This window comes from Pogona vitticeps, chromosome 5, assembly GCF_051106095.1.
Source record: "Pogona vitticeps strain Pit_001003342236 chromosome 5, PviZW2.1, whole genome shotgun sequence".
Taxonomy (NCBI): domain Eukaryota; kingdom Metazoa; phylum Chordata; class Lepidosauria; order Squamata; family Agamidae; genus Pogona; species Pogona vitticeps.
Window position 1 is genome coordinate 44,677,451 of NC_135787.1, and position 18,548 is coordinate 44,695,998.

The 18,548-nt window shown below is 39.8% G+C and overlaps 1 protein-coding gene across 3 annotated transcripts in view; it reads left to right on the forward strand.

Annotated features, from left to right (window-relative positions):
- FHIP1A (FHF complex subunit HOOK interacting protein 1A) overlaps positions 1-16,970 on the forward strand; it is a 129,599-nt gene extending 112,629 nt beyond the window's left edge. For 2 of the 3 annotated variants that reach the window (XM_078394773.1, XM_078394774.1), the window contains exons 10-11: positions 2,075-2,253; positions 2,844-3,419. In XM_078394773.1, coding sequence (XP_078250899.1) covers positions 2,075-2,253; positions 2,844-2,990 — 326 coding nt within the window. In that variant the 3' untranslated portion in view covers positions 2,991-3,419. Of the gene's footprint in view, positions 1-2,074; positions 2,254-2,843; positions 3,420-14,759 lie in introns of those variants that run through there. The other variant, XM_078394775.1, reaches the window with a different exon arrangement.
- Positions 16,971-18,548: the final 1,578 nt, after the last annotated feature.

Sequence of the window (18,548 nt, forward strand, 5' to 3'; positions counted from 1 at the left end):
TGCTGTCACCTTGCACTGAGCCAAATTCATCCTCAGAACCTTGGTCAATCTGGGGGTCTTTCACATCACTCATTTCTGCCATCTGGCTTCGAGTCAAGGGCATAATCCCCCCTCAGAACAGGCTGCTTTAAAAAGTCAAGCCTCAAAATAAAACGACCACTTTTTTCCTTCTTGCCTCAGAACCAGCTCTCCCTAGAGATTGCTGCTGTTCTTCAGCACTAACTTGCAACAGTATCGAGTCAGAGCCTACCCCCCTCTGCTGGGCCTCTCAGCTGGCAAGCTAGCTCCCTGTTACTACGCAGTTTTGCCTCAGCTTTTTCCCGCCAAAACTAGGCTGCCTCAGAGCACCTTAATCTAAGTCTCCCCAGTTGGCACGTTCTTCTACTAGCGCACCTCCCCGTGAGGTACACCTAGAAGATTACCTACGCGCCTCAGACTGTCCCTGACTAGACCCCCCTTGCTCTGGGCACACTTGCCAAGGCTTTGCTGGACCACTGGACAACTGGACCAGTCGTATCCCACACGCTGGACACCAATCAATGTGACAAACCCAGACCTACTGGGATCTGCCACACAGGTTACACTAAGCTGCCACCAACCATTCCCTGTAAGAAGTCACACAGACCAGGGATGGATTTTTAAACAATAAAAAGAATAAGGTTTATTCAAATACACACAGGGAAAAATAAACAATCAGGTGAATAGGATAAAGTAACGTGGCTTAGATTCACTCAGACATACATACATTTTGGTTCACCCAGAACCTTAACTTAAAGCACAGACCCTGAACCTATCAGTTCTGGCTAACCAACAGACACCTGAACCTATCAGGTTGGTACTCTGACACACAGTAGTACCCTGTCTGACACACAGACTCCCACACCAACTCCTTCTTCCCAGCTGCTGCTTCGTCTGCTTGGCTTCTCCACACACGCATCACATATTTATACAGTACAGCCCCTCCTCCTGATGTCCCGCCTTCCACTCCCCATAGGATGGAACTTTCCCTCCAAACCCATGACAGACAGGTAACATCAGTGCTGTATGTAACAGATAGCGCTTCTGGAAGCAACATAGGTCTCCATGAAAGGGAGAACTTTCCCCCTTCCTTTTATGAACAGTGAGCTTCGCCTACTTGTTTTCCTTACCTGAAGCATACATGGCTTGGAAAACAATAGCCCCTGCCTAGGTCTGCTTTTCCCAAGACTACTTTGCATTCAAAATGCTGAGCCGGATTGTTAACTGGTGCAGGTTAGAAGAAGCATATAACTCCCCTCTTACAACAGCTCAGCTGAACACCGATCTATTTCCAGGCATAATTCAAAGTGCTGGTTTTAATCTATAAAGCTCTAAACAGCTTGGGTCCAAACTATCTAAAAGACTGCATCTCCACCTATGAGCCTGCCCAGGCATTAGATCATCGGTGGAGTTCTTTCTCTCAGTCCCACCACACTCACAGACATGCTTGTTGAGTACACAGGACAGAGCCTTCTCTGTTACTGCTCCCAGACTCTGGAATGCTCTCCCACAGGAAGCCTTGCTGGCCCCATCTTTGCTATTCTTCTGCAAGCAGGCAAAGACCTTTTTCTTCAGGCTTTTCCTTAGTGACTGGCAGCCTGAGGGTTTTTTTTAAAAAAAATTAAAATTGGATTGCTGTGCTCTGTTGCTTTTAAATGTGTTTTAGTATTGATTTTATTTACCGTTCTAATATTATACTTTTTAAATTCTTTTTAAATATTTGTATATTCACTGTTTTTAGCTTTAAAACATTGTCCTTTTAATGTTGTAAGCCGCCCTGGTCCTTTTAAGGAGAAAGGCAGGGTAAAGCTATAATGAATGAGTGAATGAATGAATGAATGTTATATTTGCCAATTTACTAAAGGGCAGCGGGTCTAGGATGCACTGCAGCAAGCCCAGAGCTCTTGGTCCTGTTCTCCCACCCCATGTTGAGCACAAATGGACCATAGGACTACAAACAGTTCTTAATGCTTGCTTTCCTAATATGATGGTTGCCTTCTCATCTGTGGTCATATGTTTTAACAACTAGTTGAGTGTGCATGTTTTACATCTGCAGGACCATTTATTAGCGTGGTGCTATCAAAGCTGGAAAACATGTTGGAAAACTCCTTGCATGTGAATTTGCTGCTTATTGGTATCATAACTCATCTGGCCAGTTACCCACAACCCCTCCTTCGTTCCTTTCTACTCAATACGAATATGGTATTTCAGCCTAGTGTGCGATCGTTATACCAGGTATGTCGTTATTGTCTGAGATGAATCCCAACAGGTCTCCGTGTTGTTGTAACTATAATACATTTTTGTTCTTTATGCTCTTTATATTTATTATCTATATAGGCCATCAGGCGGCATTCCACTCTGCAGGGTGACATAAGCAAAAGAAAGATCCTTATCCCAAAGGAGCTTACAGTGTAAATGTAGACCCCAAAGAGTAATATAGATGAATGCAAGCAAATGCAATTTACTTTATTGCCAGTTTGTTGTTTTCTGTTTGGTTTTCTTTCCTAATTTGGTACAAACTCTTTGGAGCTTTACTTCAGTATTTCCAGGGTTGCTATGAGAAAGCGTACATGTTTTTTTCTAATGAAGGTTCATTAGAGTGCAGTAGTTAACCTCCATCCCTTTGCAAAACAGATCTGCAATTACTTTCCCTGGGACTTTTTGTGTAAGTACTGTAGACACATGCTTTGAAACAGATACATTAAAATGGATTGTTTAGAGTTTGGGTATTATAGCAGTCGTTGGGTACTATAGCACTACACAAATAGATGTGTTCATAGCTGAAATGGCAATGTGAAGATTTACTACTGCTATTATTCTGACAGGTGCTGGCATCTGTGAAGAACAAAATTGAGCAGTTTGCTTCTATTGAAAAGGACTTTCCTGGTCTTCTCATGAAAGCCCAACAGTACTTGCTTTTACGAGTGGACGTGTCAGAAATTCCTCCACAGGCATTGACCAAAGGCAAGTAGTAATTATTTTTAATAAAATCACACAAAAACCAAATCATACTAATTCTCTGCTATTTTCAGTGTGATCAGAATAAGTGAAGACTGTTTATTATTCAAAAATGTTCTGGACTGTTTTATTTATATGCCAGTCTTAAAATTACTGTGATTCAGATTATTGTAGAATAATTCATTTGGGCTTCTCTTTTTAGACATGAAAAGATTGAAAATTCATTTTCTCAGATAGTTGGCATCTGATTACATAGCTAGGAGTAGGGGGTAATCCCACTGGAGCAGGCAGGCAAATGTGAAAGCTAAGGCCCAGAAAAACAAGAATTATTGTCAGGCCTCTTGGAAAGGCAATACAGTATGATATGCCAAGACTACTGACTGGATACTCAGTGTGTTTGATATCTGGCTGCAGAAACAGAGATTAGGAGTTTGATCGCCCATTGTGCCTTGCAGGAGAAGAGCCAGCCTTTGTAACATTCAGCAACCTGCATCATCCTGGATTGCCCCCAGAAGAAGGGAATGGTAAACCACTTTGGAGGATTCTATCAAGGCTGCCTGCAGCGCCATCCAATGATGAGAATGTGCTTTAGCTAAAAGCCTATTAGAGCTGTGGCTACCATCTTTTAAAGCAGGGTGAATTAAACTGCTTATTTGTGGTCTGTTTCTGCCTTAGTGATGTTTATATCACACTTTTCCTTCAAGGAGCACAAGGCTGTTAATGGCTTCTTGCCTTTGTACTTCATCTTCCTAACAGCCCTGTAAAGTGGATCAGGTGGAGAGAATGTGACTGGTTTAAGGTCAGCCAGTGAGCTAAATGGTTAAATGGCCATGAGAAGAACCCAGTTCTACATTGCCTTAATCCTAGTCCACTAGCCCAGTGGTCCCCAACATTGGGCCTCCAGATGTTCTTGGACTACAACTCCCAGAAGCCTTCACCACCACCTCTGCTGACCAGGATTTCTGGGAGTTGAAGTCCAAGAACATCTGGAGGCCTAAGGTTGGGGACCACTGCACTAGCCCACTACACTTTTTACCTTTTTATCTGTAAGATTAGTATATGTGCACAAGAAACTGTCTCAGGCTGCATCACCTTTTTCCACCATGTAGCTCAGGATCATACACATACATATTTCCTCCATCAGATCTTTGTAATGGCATCTGGATTGAGTCAGATGCTTTTGTCTGCAGAGTACATGCTGTAGCACTTGGTTATGGCTCTTCTCTTCCCCATGTTATACTTTTTCTGAGAGAAGTCTGGGACAGCATACCATGTGGTCTGACTTTATCTCCACATTAGCTTTGTGAGAAAAGGAAGACAGAGATAGTAACATGCTTAAATTGACCCAGTAAGTTTTCCAGGTTTGGTTTTTTTTTTTTTTTGGCTTTTTCATCAAATGATAGACATTTTATCTTTTTTCAAACGAATCTCCAAATTTCATGGTTTGTTTTAATGGTATCTTCCAACTCCTGAAGGAGTAGCCATGTTTTTATCTTTCACAAGACTAGCAGAAGGGTCGCTGGCAATATATTGTGTGTGAGCGACTCGCTTTATTTTTAGCAGCACTGCATGACAGAGAAAGTAGTTTGACATGCTAGTTTAGGAATCCCAATAGGAAACGCCTCTGCAGTTTATGCATTGTCGTGAGAGGTGAGCATGCACAACCTCTCATGAATGTGCCCTCTCGAGTGGAGGGGACTGTGTTAAAAATAAGCGTGGCTGTAATCCATCAGTGAGGGGGAGAAGGAAGCCGTCAGTGCTGTCATTGAGAACAAGCTTCTCCCTTCTTAACTGCCTTTGGAATAAATTCCCACCAGTTCTGACGGGTTGGCCAGAGTCAGCTTTTACTGCAGCAGTCAAGATATGAGTCAATTGGTAAAACGGAGTGGCTGTGATTTAGAGAGCCACACAGGCCTCTTGGATTCCTGGACTTTGCTTGCAACATCCTATCCAATAGTTCCGTTTCTAAAGGAAACAAAACATTGCAGAGATATTTGCACAAGGATGGTTCAATAGTGTGCCTCTGTGACAAGTTCACCCTCATATGGGTGGCACCTGTGAGGCAGTTCTGCTCCTGCAAATATATCTGATCTTCTAAATACTTAAAACTGGATGTTTTTATTGTTGGGAATGTGGGCTTCTTCCTCAGCTGAAGCTTCCAGTGCACTTGGGAATACTACTGTACAGACTGTGAGGTATCTGCCTATTCAGTGGTGTTTGTGACATTATCTGTCGTATACCCATAATATTTCTTAGCTGATATTTTCAGAAAATATTGTGGGTATAGGAAAGATTACATCACTGGTAATGTTACAAACTACTAAATAGGTGGATACTTCACAGTCTGAGGTGCTCATTCAATTCTAGACTTTCTTTTAAAAAAATATTTGAAAAGCAGCAAGGCTGTACCTTTCTAAAATGTATCTTCTACATGTATACAGGCTACTTTGCCATTAAGGGGCATTTTATTTAAGTGTTAATAAAAATTGATTTTGCTGCTTCTTTTCACATTATTGCAATGTGTATATGAGTGTTCAAGCTACTGGAAAAGTGAAATGGCAGATTTATCAAATTCCACGTGTATTCCAGTGCAGAACAGCTCAGACAACACTGTGAAGATGGAAAGTGTTTGAAAATAAATGGATTAGTTAAAGGGGGAACTAAGGAGGTTATTTTAAAAACTTGGAGGCTGAAATTGTTAAAAAATGAATCTTTTTAGTTCTCTTTACAACACCAGCATGTTTAAATATTATAAGACATTGAGGAGGTTGTAAAAAAGCCACAGTGGTTTTCTTTGAAAATGGGAGTCTTTCTTGACTTGGTGGTTCTGGTAAATGAAATAAGGCCTGCCTAGTGATAAAGGGTTGTTTAAATATCAAAAGCACAAAAGACAGAAGTACAAAAAAAAATGGCAGAGGTGTGAAAGTGATAGTAAAGGTACATTTCACCAAGTTATTAGAAGCTCTATGACCTACACCTCATGAACAGCAAGAACAATAGTCTTGTGATATCTTCGAGACAAAAATGTGAGGAATAGAATCCACTTCTTTAGACACTTCAACTCATATTTGATACTCATATTTTTAAGCAAAATATGTGATACTAAGCTAACTTCAATTTACTTTTGATTTTTTTTAAAAACCATTAATGGTTGAAAAAATTGCAAATGTTCAGAATCTTATCTTAGAACCACAGAGCTGGAAGGGATGCTATGGATTATTGAGTCCAGCCCCTGTCAAGGAGGCATTGTGGGAAATTGAACTGCTAACCTCTGACCCTGCAGCCTAAACTACTGAGCTATCTAGAATGATTATATTTCTAGCAAATAAGCTTCCTTGAGGAAGCATTAACATTGGTTTTGTGAGGGAAAGTTTTTCACTATTTCTTTGAGAGATTCAACAAGCCATTCAAATGGCAGATGTTAGTCCTTTTATTTTCTTGCCTTACCTGGAGATGCTGTGGTTTAATCCTGGAACCATCCACATACAGAAAATGTGCTCTACCCCTGACCTATCGTCCTTTTAAGTAAAGTATATAATAATGTTGTATTATAGGTTATTTCATGTTTAATACGAGAAACTGTAGTGTAATTTCCAAATGTGGTAAGTGTATTCTGCTGTGTGAAAGAGATGCCCTGCTTATTCTACTTCATGGAGTCATGGGCCTCTGATTCAAAAAAGAAAATTTAGTTTGGTCCATAGCCTCCCATCCTTAAAACATAGTTTTGTTACTATTGGTGATATACCTGTTGCCACATTTCACCCTGGGGCCAGTGTGATTGCTTCCATGCTTTACCAGGGGACATCTGTGCAGGGAGTAAGCACAACGAAGCTAGCAAAGGCAGCGGCAGGCAGGGGAAGATATGCACACATGTGAGGAAGAGGGGAAAAGACAAATAGTTCAAGACATTCTGCTGAAACGGCAACCCACTATATCCACAATTGTATGTCTGCCTGCAGTGGTATAGGGGTAAATTTGGAAGTGCAGGTGTGCACCTGGACAGTCCTCATACCCAACGTCCTTCATCATAAGGAGAGTTCAACAAGTGGATCAGCCCTTGCCAACAAATCAGGAGCAGATCTTTTTATAAAGTTAATGGCTTTTAGTTGCCATTTAAGAGTAAACCACTCTTGGCTATTTTTTGTTACAGCAGGGATAGCTTGCAAAAATACACAATTTCTAGGAAAATCCATTTATCTCCCAGCTAATATAAGGATGGCTGCTAAGCTCAGAGGGAACAAAGAAGGCTGAGGAGTTGGCAGACGTGTCAGAGTCCCTGTTACTCAAAGAGTCCCGAGGTTTTGCTGCTGCAATCTCTGGATTCTTTGTACCACTGTCTGCATGCCACCTACCCAACAGGGGATGCAATATCCCAGTTTTAAAAAGGTTACAGGGGAGAAAAATGTACTGGGAAGCAGAGATGCAGTTTCTGTTATCTGGGGGTCCAGTTGAAGAGGTGGTATTACAAAACTGATTTAGTGATTTTATTTTCATTTTAGGCTGATTTCTCTCAGCAAATGTACCCAAGGCAGCTCACAAATTATTTTTTTAAAATTTCTAAAGCACAATAAATTATTTGTGTAAAAACCATATCATAATGTTAAAACAGTCAAAACACATTAAAATGTACATAAAATAATAAGGCCCAGCACCCCAAATCAGTGTCCTTCAGTGCCCAATTAATTGTTAAAAGCTTGTCTAAAAAGGGTGGTCTTCACTTGTTGCCAGAAGGACAAGATGGATTGAGCTAATCTATCCTTCCAAGGGAGAATGTTCCACAACCTGGGAGCAGCCATGGAGAAGGCAGTTTCTTGTGTTCCCACCAAAAGTACCTGAGAAGGTGATGGGACTGAGAGAAGGATCTCACCTGAAAATCTTAAGAGCTGGAAAGGCTCCTATCGGGAGTTACAGTCCTTCAGACAGCCTGGACCCAAACCATATAGGACTTTGTAGGCCATAACCAGTGGTCGTAACTGACCAGATAGGAGGGATAGAAATAAAATAAATCTAAATCTACTTTTAATTAACCTGTCTCATCCAGGAACATCTGGAGCTGAGAAGCCACCCCACATTTCAATAGCTTGCCCAAAAATGGCATGCTGAGATTGGACGATAACTGTCCAGAATAGTGGGATTTGAGGAAACCTTTTCCAGTGGCAGTCTCACTATTGTCTCCTTTAGGCATGCTAGAACCCTAACTTGCTGCAAGGGCTTATACTACAACTTTTGCCCACTTACCCAGTCCTAGCTGCTTTTAAGAGCCACAAAGAACAAGGATCCAGCACACATGTGGTGACCTTCGTCTCTAAAGATCCTCTATATATTTTTGACTGAAACCTGTCAGTTCAAGCAGGGGACAAATGTATATCCACAGGACCTGTATTAACTACAGCATCTAAGTCGGAGCAGATTCCAGTGATTTGGGCCTGTCCAGACTGGGGTTTTTGGGTGTGAGATGGATCGGGCTACAAAGGGTCGGTTAAGGTCAGAATGATGTGCTATTTGATGTGCTTCTCCAATCCAAGCAGCAAACAATCCCATGTAGCCTGAACATTTGTTATCAGTTAAGTGCTTCTCCTGATAGTCTGTGGAGGGTCAGGGAAAGTTGGTGTTTTTTTAAAACCTTGTTCCTCTCTCCCTGTATCAGTGCCATTCTGTTTCCTCCCTTCTCCCCTCCCTGCTTCCCTTGGTTCTGTAGCCACAATGTTAGTTGGATGTTGAGGCTGCCAGAGACTGCTATCAACCAGCTAAACAGTGAGCATACCAAAAAGATTGAATGCCCTACCATTGGGCTAGAAAGGTGCATGACAGCTCTTAAAGGGGAAGGATGAATCATTATTAGTAGAAATACTTGCAGATGAGGTCTTTTTCTTCATGGTTTCTTCCAAACAATGCCATCAGCAATCCATGTACCATTTTTATATTCCAGTGTGGAGAAGCCCTTTGCAAATTGCTGTGCAAATTCATCAAGAAGACTGAGAAAACAGGAGCAGCTGTGTAGCACAGTGTAGCAGCCACAGCAGCCCTCCATATATCCCCTTCAGAGCTCAGCAGAAATCCAGAAATCCTTTTGCTATTTTTATTTTTCTCTCTTTTGCCCATTGTTGTGTCCACCCTCGTGCCCCTTTGCTTGACCTTCAAGCCTCAGAGCACACAAAGGCAAACACTCTCTTTTTTCACACTTGCTGCCACAAGGTGATCTCTAAAGCACCATTACTTCAGAAAGATTCAGGTCCACACTTCAAGTTCTTTTAAATAAAACTTTGGTTTATTGGTTACAGAGATTCATAAATATCTTCAATAGCTAATCACATCTAAATTTCCCAAACGACACACTCTGTTACTCTGTCTGGCCTTTCTCTCCTGCCTGACTCTTACATCTCTCTCAATGTCTCTATCTGACTTAATCTGCCCTTGACTCTCTGACTCCGCCTCTTATAGCATCTCTGTTGGCTCCGCCTCACAGCAATATGAATATTCATAAACCATTACATAATACAACAAGAACCATAGCGGACAATGCTACACCCATCTTTCTGCATACGATACTCAAACAAGGGTAGTCCCCATCCCAACATGGGGTGTTGTCTGCCAGTAAAAGAGCTCCTTCGGAACTTACAGCTGCGAAGTGATTAACAACACCCAGTAGAGCTCCTTCTGGGGGATTAGTTATAGGAGGAGTGTGTTCCTCTTTTTTTTCTGCCTTGGAGCCAAGAGTTAGGATTCTATTGCTTATTAAAGTGAACCAAGACGGAAGTGGTTGGTCAGGTGCACAATTCATGGGTGAGAAGGAAAAATCGAGAGGGACAGAGTTTAGAAGTTGTGTGAGGAGAACTTGGAGTTATAAATGTTTTCTGTTGACAGGGTAAGAAGGGGGGGTGTACACTTGTCCCCTCCCTCCAGCCAGCTACTTGGGTGAGGGGTAGTAGAAGCAATCTCGGCTTTTGTATACATGTGCATACATGGTTCCTGAAAGGGATGGAATGAAATCTGGCTCAGTGGCTTCTACTCCTCTCCAATCCCCTCTGATAGACCTCCATAGCTATTGCACAGCTGAGAAGGCCATACATTGCTAGCAGATGCTTCTGCTTCATTTTGGGGTAGAGCTCTCCTGCTTACATAAAGGTCTAGCTTAATAGAATACCACCAAGTTAGTTCTTTACCCCAGTTACTAGTGAAATCCCAGGCAAAGTGGGGTAAAATTAGGAATTAGGTGAGGGGAGACATGCAACTAGATTATTCCTCTCCATTTTATAATTTATTATAAATTATAAATATATTATAATTGTAACGATTGAACGGTTATGTACTTTTCTGTGTTTTATCGTTTTATCCTATATTGTAAGCTGCTTAGAGTGGATGAGTTGCCCAGATAGGTGGGGTATAAATCAATCAAAAAAACAAACAAACAAACAAACAAACAAACAAACAAATAAACAAAATTATTATTATTATTATTATTATTATTATTATTATTATTATTATTATTATTATTATTATTATTATTATTATTATTATTATTATTATTATTATTATTATTATTATTATTATTATTATTATTATTATTATTATTTTAAAACTGGTGTCAGGTTAATACTGGTTGAGGATAAACAAGTGAAAGTCCTGTTTTTACACAATGTGTGATTACTGCAGCATGATACAGCAGCTTTTAAACATATTGATAGCAGGGACAGGTTGTTTCTCAGCAGCCCAAGCTGAATGAGACTGTCTATGGAGGCACTATATATCTGCATTTCTGGATCATCTTAAAAGGAGCTAGGAGTGATTTGGCTGTTCTCTTCAGATAGGTGCTGAGAAAGAATCTTTCACAGAAAAACACTGCACAAACATTATTTGGCCTGTAGGTGATTTGTATTCTCATTTCAGGTTAAATTCCTACACTCAGAAAATCTTGTTCTCATCTTGCCAGAATTACAGTATCAGCAAATTGTGTATCTATAGCTGTTGTGGATGAGTTTTCATCAGAAATTGTGTTCAGTGGTGATGGGGAATGTGCAGAAGCTGATGAGAACAGTAACCATAGTGACTAATTGTGTAGCAGTAGAAAGCATACTGAAATCACTCTTGTTTTCTGTTTTTAATAGTAAGTTCCTTGTCTTTCTGTTTGATTTAATTTGATGCTTTCAGTGTTGTAAGAAACAGTGAAGGTGTTAGAGCCTACTGTACCCCGTGTTTCTTCCTTCCTTTCTTTTTTTCTTTCCTTCTTAATATTTTTAATGCATTAAGTGAAACACATAGTAAAAAAGGTACATACAATAACTTAGGATGTTTACCAGAGATTATAGATTTTGGATATTTATTCAGAGCATTTTACTTCAGAAAACCTTACTGTTTGAAGCATGTTAGTGGTTGTATGGGTTTTGAGTATGGAAGTCAGTACAGAGCTTGGAAAGTTAGGTTCTGGGACTCCGGCTCGAATTTGGGTTTGTCTCCCTCTTCCCATATTTCTGCCCTGTAGAGCATTTGAGCCAAAATTTTTGTGACAAATACCTTAAGGACAGGATTTACTAACTGTCCTCCTCTAGCATTTAAAAAAAAACACCTGTTTAGTTGTTGATTGTTCTGTCTGGCACTTGATATAATAGTGGCATTTAGTATTGCTCCCAGGACACTTTTTTCACTAAAATGTAGGCCTGGATACTTAAATGAATGCATCTGCATGACTATCTAATGACCAATTATCCTTTGGGGGACTCTTGTCAAAAAACATGATCTTGGTTTTGGAATAGTTAATTGTTCATTGTTCTGACTTTACAGAGCTGCCCAAAATTGGTTAGCATTCTTTTGAGACCGATTTTAGGGACCATCTCGGTGGGAAGGTAACGGCGTTCTGTGTCTAAGTCGCACTGGCCATGTGACCATGGAAGATTGTCTTCGGACAAAAACGCTGGCTCTATGGCTTGGAAACGGGGATGAGCACCGCCCCCTAGAGTCGGACACGACTGGACAAAAAAAATTATCCTTTACCTTTACCTTTGTTCAAGGATAACAGTACCAAGTTGTCATCATAGAGTAGTATTGAGATCTTGCGAATGTTGACTGTTGGGCAGAAAAAAGAAGGGAAAGCCGTTCCACAAATCAGGTCATTTACATAAAAAATGAAAATAAATGGTGCTAAAATGCAACCTTATGCCAATTAACCTATATCTCTTGCAATAGAATACATTGTACAGTATGTCAATTCATATCTGCATCGTATTGCCGTGATGCAACAGCTGTATCAGTCACGAATTGGAAATCATGCAGAACAAATTAATGAGACAGGTATTGGGGCTCCCCCCTAAAATCCTTCCTACTCACTTTTGAGCAGAGCTGGGTCTTCCTTCAGTCAATGCCAGAACTGCCTTAATCTATCATAGGTTTTAGCTCAGACTAAATGGTCTGGAGGACCAATCATTGACCAAGGCAGGAGCATTTACTGACTGAGGGATCAGCAAAGCAATGCCATGATAAGCTAAAGGTTTTACTATAGAAAAGTTTCTCTGTCTCAATGCTAATATGTTGAGGAACTGGATCTTTGATTTTGGTGCTTCTCAAGGCAGAGTCACAATTTTGGGGTCCCAGTTCTCTGGTGTCCCCAACTTCAGATCAGTCAAAAAAGGCCACACTGTTTTGAGGCACTGTCTCTCCCACAGCTTCGCAGAACCTTCACTGAACTTAGATTTCAGCAGGTGCCATCTGCATATCTCGAAGGGAGATAAAAAAGAATTCCAGGTACAGAACTCAAATGTATATTCTTCTGCAACCAGATAGAAGACATAATCCACTGCTTATTGTTCTGCCCCCTCTATCAGGATCCCAGAAAAAGATTTTTTGTTACTTATCAGTTATTCCCTAATTGCTCACCCAAGGAAATAGTATAAGATTGCTTATTGACAATCAGCCGCTCATTACATATGCTATAGCATTATTTGCATTGGCAGCCAAGGAGCTGAGATCTGGTTTTCTCAAGGACCATAATGCTATCTAATTTAATGGTCTGTAATTTAGTTGGAGCTGCTCAAAGAAAGGAACATTTTAAACATGTAGTTCTAAAATGTATGCTTTTAAAACCTGGATTTTCTTTTTATATCAGACATTACACATTGAAAAGGCCTATGGCCATAAGCAATAACATTTTGACTGACTGACTGCAACTCCCATGCAGTGCTTCAATCCAGTTCGATATTTCTGGATGTTATAGTTCAAAAGTAGTTTTCCAAGCTGTGGACCAATTTTTAAAGACTAGGTTCATGCCAGACGCATGTACTTTGGTCTTCTGACTCTTGGCTCATAACATAAACACTGACCAGCTTTGAAAACAGCTTTCTTTGAGCAATGGGCAAACATTAAAACTTTCTTGGTGATGGCATTAGTTTTATGGTTCTGACATTTCCATCCTGACCACTGTTTTACGTGTCCCTCAAGGGCCTGCCATGAGATCTGTGCCAATCATATTCTTAACATTGGTTCATCAGTTTCCAAGACACTTGGGCTCTGTGAATGAGTCCAACATTCAGTCAGTGCTATTCCCAGTGTTTTTAAGAAACCCTTTAAAATATAATTTCTGTTTCTTCATCAGGTTCTTTTTTCGTTCCCATGCCATTTTTAGCTCTGATCATCTGCCAAGATCCTTCACATGGAGAATATTTTGATGATAGTGTTCAAGGCTACAGAGTCACCCTATGCTGCTTTCCCCCATGTTGTAGCAGCAGTTGAGGTCTCTTGACTAATGCTCACAGAATAAACAAATGTCTGGGTTGCTGTAGCTTTGGCTCTCAGACATGCTCACAGTGCCAGCAATCAAATTGCAATGCCTGCGGCCAGTTGTCTATCAACACATATCATTATGTCAATTAGGGAATATATGGTACAAATGGCCTGCGGTAATAATACATACAAAAGTATTTGAATTGTGTGCAAGGTTATTTGCGGGATGCGTAGATTCACATTTAGCAATAAAATGAACACTTTTCGCCATAAGTGGTGAAATAAAAACAAGATTTTTACATGTAAATTAGGAAAAAAAGGCAATAAATTGGTTCTTAAATCCTGAAGGATTTATGTTAAAACTTTAAAGATTCTTATTAGGTAAGGATAAATGCCATGTAGAATAACAGTTGCATATGCAAACATACTTCTTAGAGACTCGAAAGATTTTCCCCAGTTAAGGTAATAGGACTGCATACAGTTGATCCTTCTTTCTTGCTGACGCTTTTAAAGCAAGAATTTGAGGTCCAGCATTTAGGTCTCTCTTCTGTTAGGTCCTGTCTCAGTAGCCACAGGTCAGTTAAGCACTTGTAGCTTTCGTTCTTCATGGGTAAAAGTGAAAATAAGAATGACATACTGCATCTTTCTAGGATGATTGTGAAGATGAAAGGAAGAAACATTAACGGCTGAAAGTACTGTAAAAATGGGTGTAATAATGATTCTAAGTTGCCTTGATACCAAAAAAATATAAGAGAACCTTGCTTTGTAAAATATTGGTAGAATATTGGAGTAGCATGTATGTCACCTTCCTGTAATTGTCTAGAATTATGTTGTATTATGTGCTGGCAAGTCAGAACTTACATACAGCAGCCTGATGGCTTTCAGGATAAGTGAGATATTTAGGGAGTGATTTTACCAGTTCCACACCCCCAATGAGTTTTGATGCCTTGAATGGGGATTCGAACCCGAGCCTCCTGAGTCACTCTATCCACTCCATTACACTAGGTAAAAGTCTAGAATTAATCAGTGCAAAATTGATCTCCCCCCCTTTTGTCTTTTCTTGTTTCAGAGAGTATACAGCACAACAGTGCAGCGGGGAAAGGTAGAAACCTTTCAGAAGCATCTCAAGTTATCCTGCAGCCTTTTTTGGGAAGTAAGGCAAAGAAAGGAAGCACTCTTCCCAATGTTCCCCTGCACGTCCAGAACGCTATACTGGCAGCGGCCCTCTTTCCGGAATTTCTTAAAGAGCTGGCAGCTCTTGCACAGGAACATTCCATTCTATGTTACAAAGTATTTGGCGATTTTGAGGATATTCATTAGTTTTAAGTTCAGTTGTTGTTTTTTAAAAAAAGACTGTTAAATTTTCGTTTTAAACACAGAGCTACTTATAAAGAGAATACTACTTTATATTCCTGGTAATACTTGATTTGGGGGAAATTGTTACATTCTTACATTGGGCCTTATTTCCAACTGTGCAACGTATATATGTGATGCATGGACAAAACCAGCTTTTATTTTACTTTTCTTTCATTCCTCATTTTACTTATTTCAATTTCCCTCTTAAAATGTTGCAGTAGACACTTTGGGAAAGGTGTCACAACTGTGTAAGCAACTACACACTACTACAGTGGAAAATTTGCAGCTCTCCAGATGTTGGACTCTCCCCTCCCTCCCTTCCAAGACCAGCATGAAAAGTCCACTAAGCCTTTTATGTAAATTACTTTTTATGTATGGGGTGGGTGGGATAGATATTTCCATCTAAATTCTTTATTAGAGGCTAGAGTTGTGATTCCAAATGGACACAACATATATATAACCCCATTACCTGGAGAAAGCAGGTGCATACCATATTGCCTTATGCTGTGGACAGGTCTGACACTGTCAGTTGTTCACTCCTTTTGTAGTTTAGATGGAATGAGTAAATAAATGCTGAGTACAAAGAGTGTGGAACAATTCCCTGCCATTTCTCAGCACTCTTTGAAAAGACTAGATTGTTACCTAAGCCCTCAAGCCTTATTTTAGTAAGATTTGCACATGGTAAAATGTTTCTATGCAAGCTGTATTTTTTTGTAGTACACATTTGTACATTTTTATTGACAAACTGAAGATAAACATTTAAGAAATGTTTTAGTAGTGTTAAAAGATTAACTTGCTGTTACTTTTTTGCAAGTCATAGTTTCGTAAAATGGAGAAAATAGCCTGCTTCTGTAAGCTGGTTTTGTTTTTGTTTTTAGTTCAAAGAAAAGCTTTGTGATACCTATAAACTCTGGGTATTTATTTATGTTGACTTGTCCTAATATTGCACTTTGGAGAGATGGCAGAAATGTATTGCATACTAGTAGTAGAGAAGAAGCTACCTGAGATATAAACCCTGAAACCTGTTGCGTTTGGTGTTCAATTGCTCAAGAACGTTTTCTATTGTGAATAATGAAACTCATTAGAATGGGTCCAAACATGATGAATTGGTACATTACAGCTGCATTTCAGCTCGAGCTAGTAAGAGTAATGGTTCCTCTGATGTTCAAGTAGGCTTTATGCGACTAGTGGCTCAGTACTTGGAAGCCTTTATTTTCTTTTACAGGAGGTAGATAGGAGAAATTGCTCCAAAATCAATGGAAAGAGAATGTTTAGACAGGGCTCGAAAGCAATTGGTTTTGTGCCTGTTTGTAAATTTCACAGTGATGTATTAATAGCAGGAGGAAGAGTTTGTGTCTTCCATGATACAACACGGCACCTGAATCTTGGAGGACTTCCAGGTGCTTGCCAGAAGAATGTCACTTGATTCTTTGAGAAATGCACTGTTGGCAGGAAAATATTAATCCATTGATTTTTCCCTGACCTGGTCTCTGCTAGTCATAGAAAACAAAGGGGAAGAAGTCTGCATCTTCCTATAGGTTTCATCTTACTCTGTATAGTGGAAGCTTTTACCTAAGTAAGGACCTGCCAGTCCTTTTCTTTAGCCTATTGATTTCTTCACACCCTGCTTCAGTTCCTTGGACAGTGAATGCAGTGACCTCATAATTTTAGTCCTGGCATCTAATCCACGAAAAAAAATCTGGCTGATTATACATCTGTGTGCTAATTGTACTCAGTTTCAGAAATGGAGGTCAACAGAAGTCACATTATCCTGCTCTTATCTGAAGTTGGTAGATAAGATTTTTTATTTGTCTACCCAGGGCTTTTTAATGGAGGTATGACTGTAAATTGCATCACTTTAAATATGCTTGAAGATGATTTCTGTAATACATGTAATTTGTTTGTCTGATCAAGTTCCCTGTATCTGCTGCAGTGTGTAGAACCTCTCTACAGTCACAGATTTCCCTGTTTCCTCCATGACACACATACACGCACAAAACAAACCTACCTGTTTTTATGTATTTGTACACTTCTGGTGAATTTGCTGATTTTCCATTCTAAAAGCAACTTACAGTTGTGAGGACATTTTTTCCTTAACACTGTCCAATCCAGTACTAAGTCACAACTAGAGCAGGCTCATTGAATCAACGAAACGTACATGTTTGAGGGCAACTTGATTTTATAACCTATTTTGCCAGAGTGCCTTCAGTGGTTTTATATTGTTTTAACTATGAAGGCTACTATTAACAGCTGAAAGAAGAGAGGAAGACTGTCTTTCTGATTTTAACTTTAATAATGAGGTGTTAAAAGCATGGATCAGAGTTAGAAGCAAGTCCCTAAAAGGGGTCTTTAGAGTCCTGGCAGTACCTTTTTCCATCCCCCACCCCCAGTACATATACTGAAAAGTAAAAGCTGCAAAGACACGATGTTGGCAAGTGGACTGTTCTTTACCTCTGTGAATGAAAAATACAAGATGTTTGTTGCTGTTCTGGTTTGTGTTTCGTATTTCAAAAGCACCCAAACTTTTCAAAAGCTCCTGTGAACTCCATCTCTTCTGTGTCCCGATGTAATTACCCGAGCTGTGATTACACCACTAATTCAAGCTGTAGCGTTGTAATTATTCCTACGCAAATGCCATTTCAGGGAAAGTGAAAATTGCATCTTGGTTAATGTGGCTTTGGATTGCTTTGCATAACTGAGCCATTTGGGATAATTCAGTGATGGGTACTAGCCCAAAAGGCATTTAAAAAGCAAGCTGGTCCTGAAATACTACTTCAGCAATTGTGGTTAACAACTTTTCCTAACAAAGTCAGCTAAAATAAAGCCTTTTATTGCTGCAGTACCAACCTACTACTGGTTTGATATATACAGGCTGACATGAACCCATCAACTCTTCAAATGATTGGATCTTTTAGTGTCTATTGACTTGATTTACCTGTGAATTTCTGCATTTCTTTTAGTGTTACTTAGTGTATCTTCCATGGTCTCCTGTCTAATACATCTGAGTCAATAGTCCAGTGGAGGCATCTGAATCTTGCCTCATTGGTTCAGGCTATGTGACAAGCAACTTCTAAAAACACAAAAAACCTACATTGCTTGTAGAGTACAGTTTCAAAATAGTAATTGTAAGATGCCCAAAATTGCATGTAACTAAGAAAAATGCCTTAATTTTTATACAGAAGTCTTTTCATTTGATGGAAGATACATTTCTCCCCATAAGGACCCCAATTTACATATTTACACAAATTGTGTGACCTCAAAATAACTGGTAACTATAACTGTAGAAAGCGGTGGTTTTATTGATACTAAGTGAAGCATCATTTGTAGGTGTTCTGAAGCTTTGTTCATGATGAGCAAAAGTGCCACAGCAAAGGAGCCTGGTAGGCAGTAATATCATCTCTGTTGGCATCTAAAGGCTAATATCTAAATGTCAATGGTAATACTTCCCATCACAACTCATCAGTTGTAGTAATTTTGCACTGCAAAAGCCAGGTTATTGAGAACTT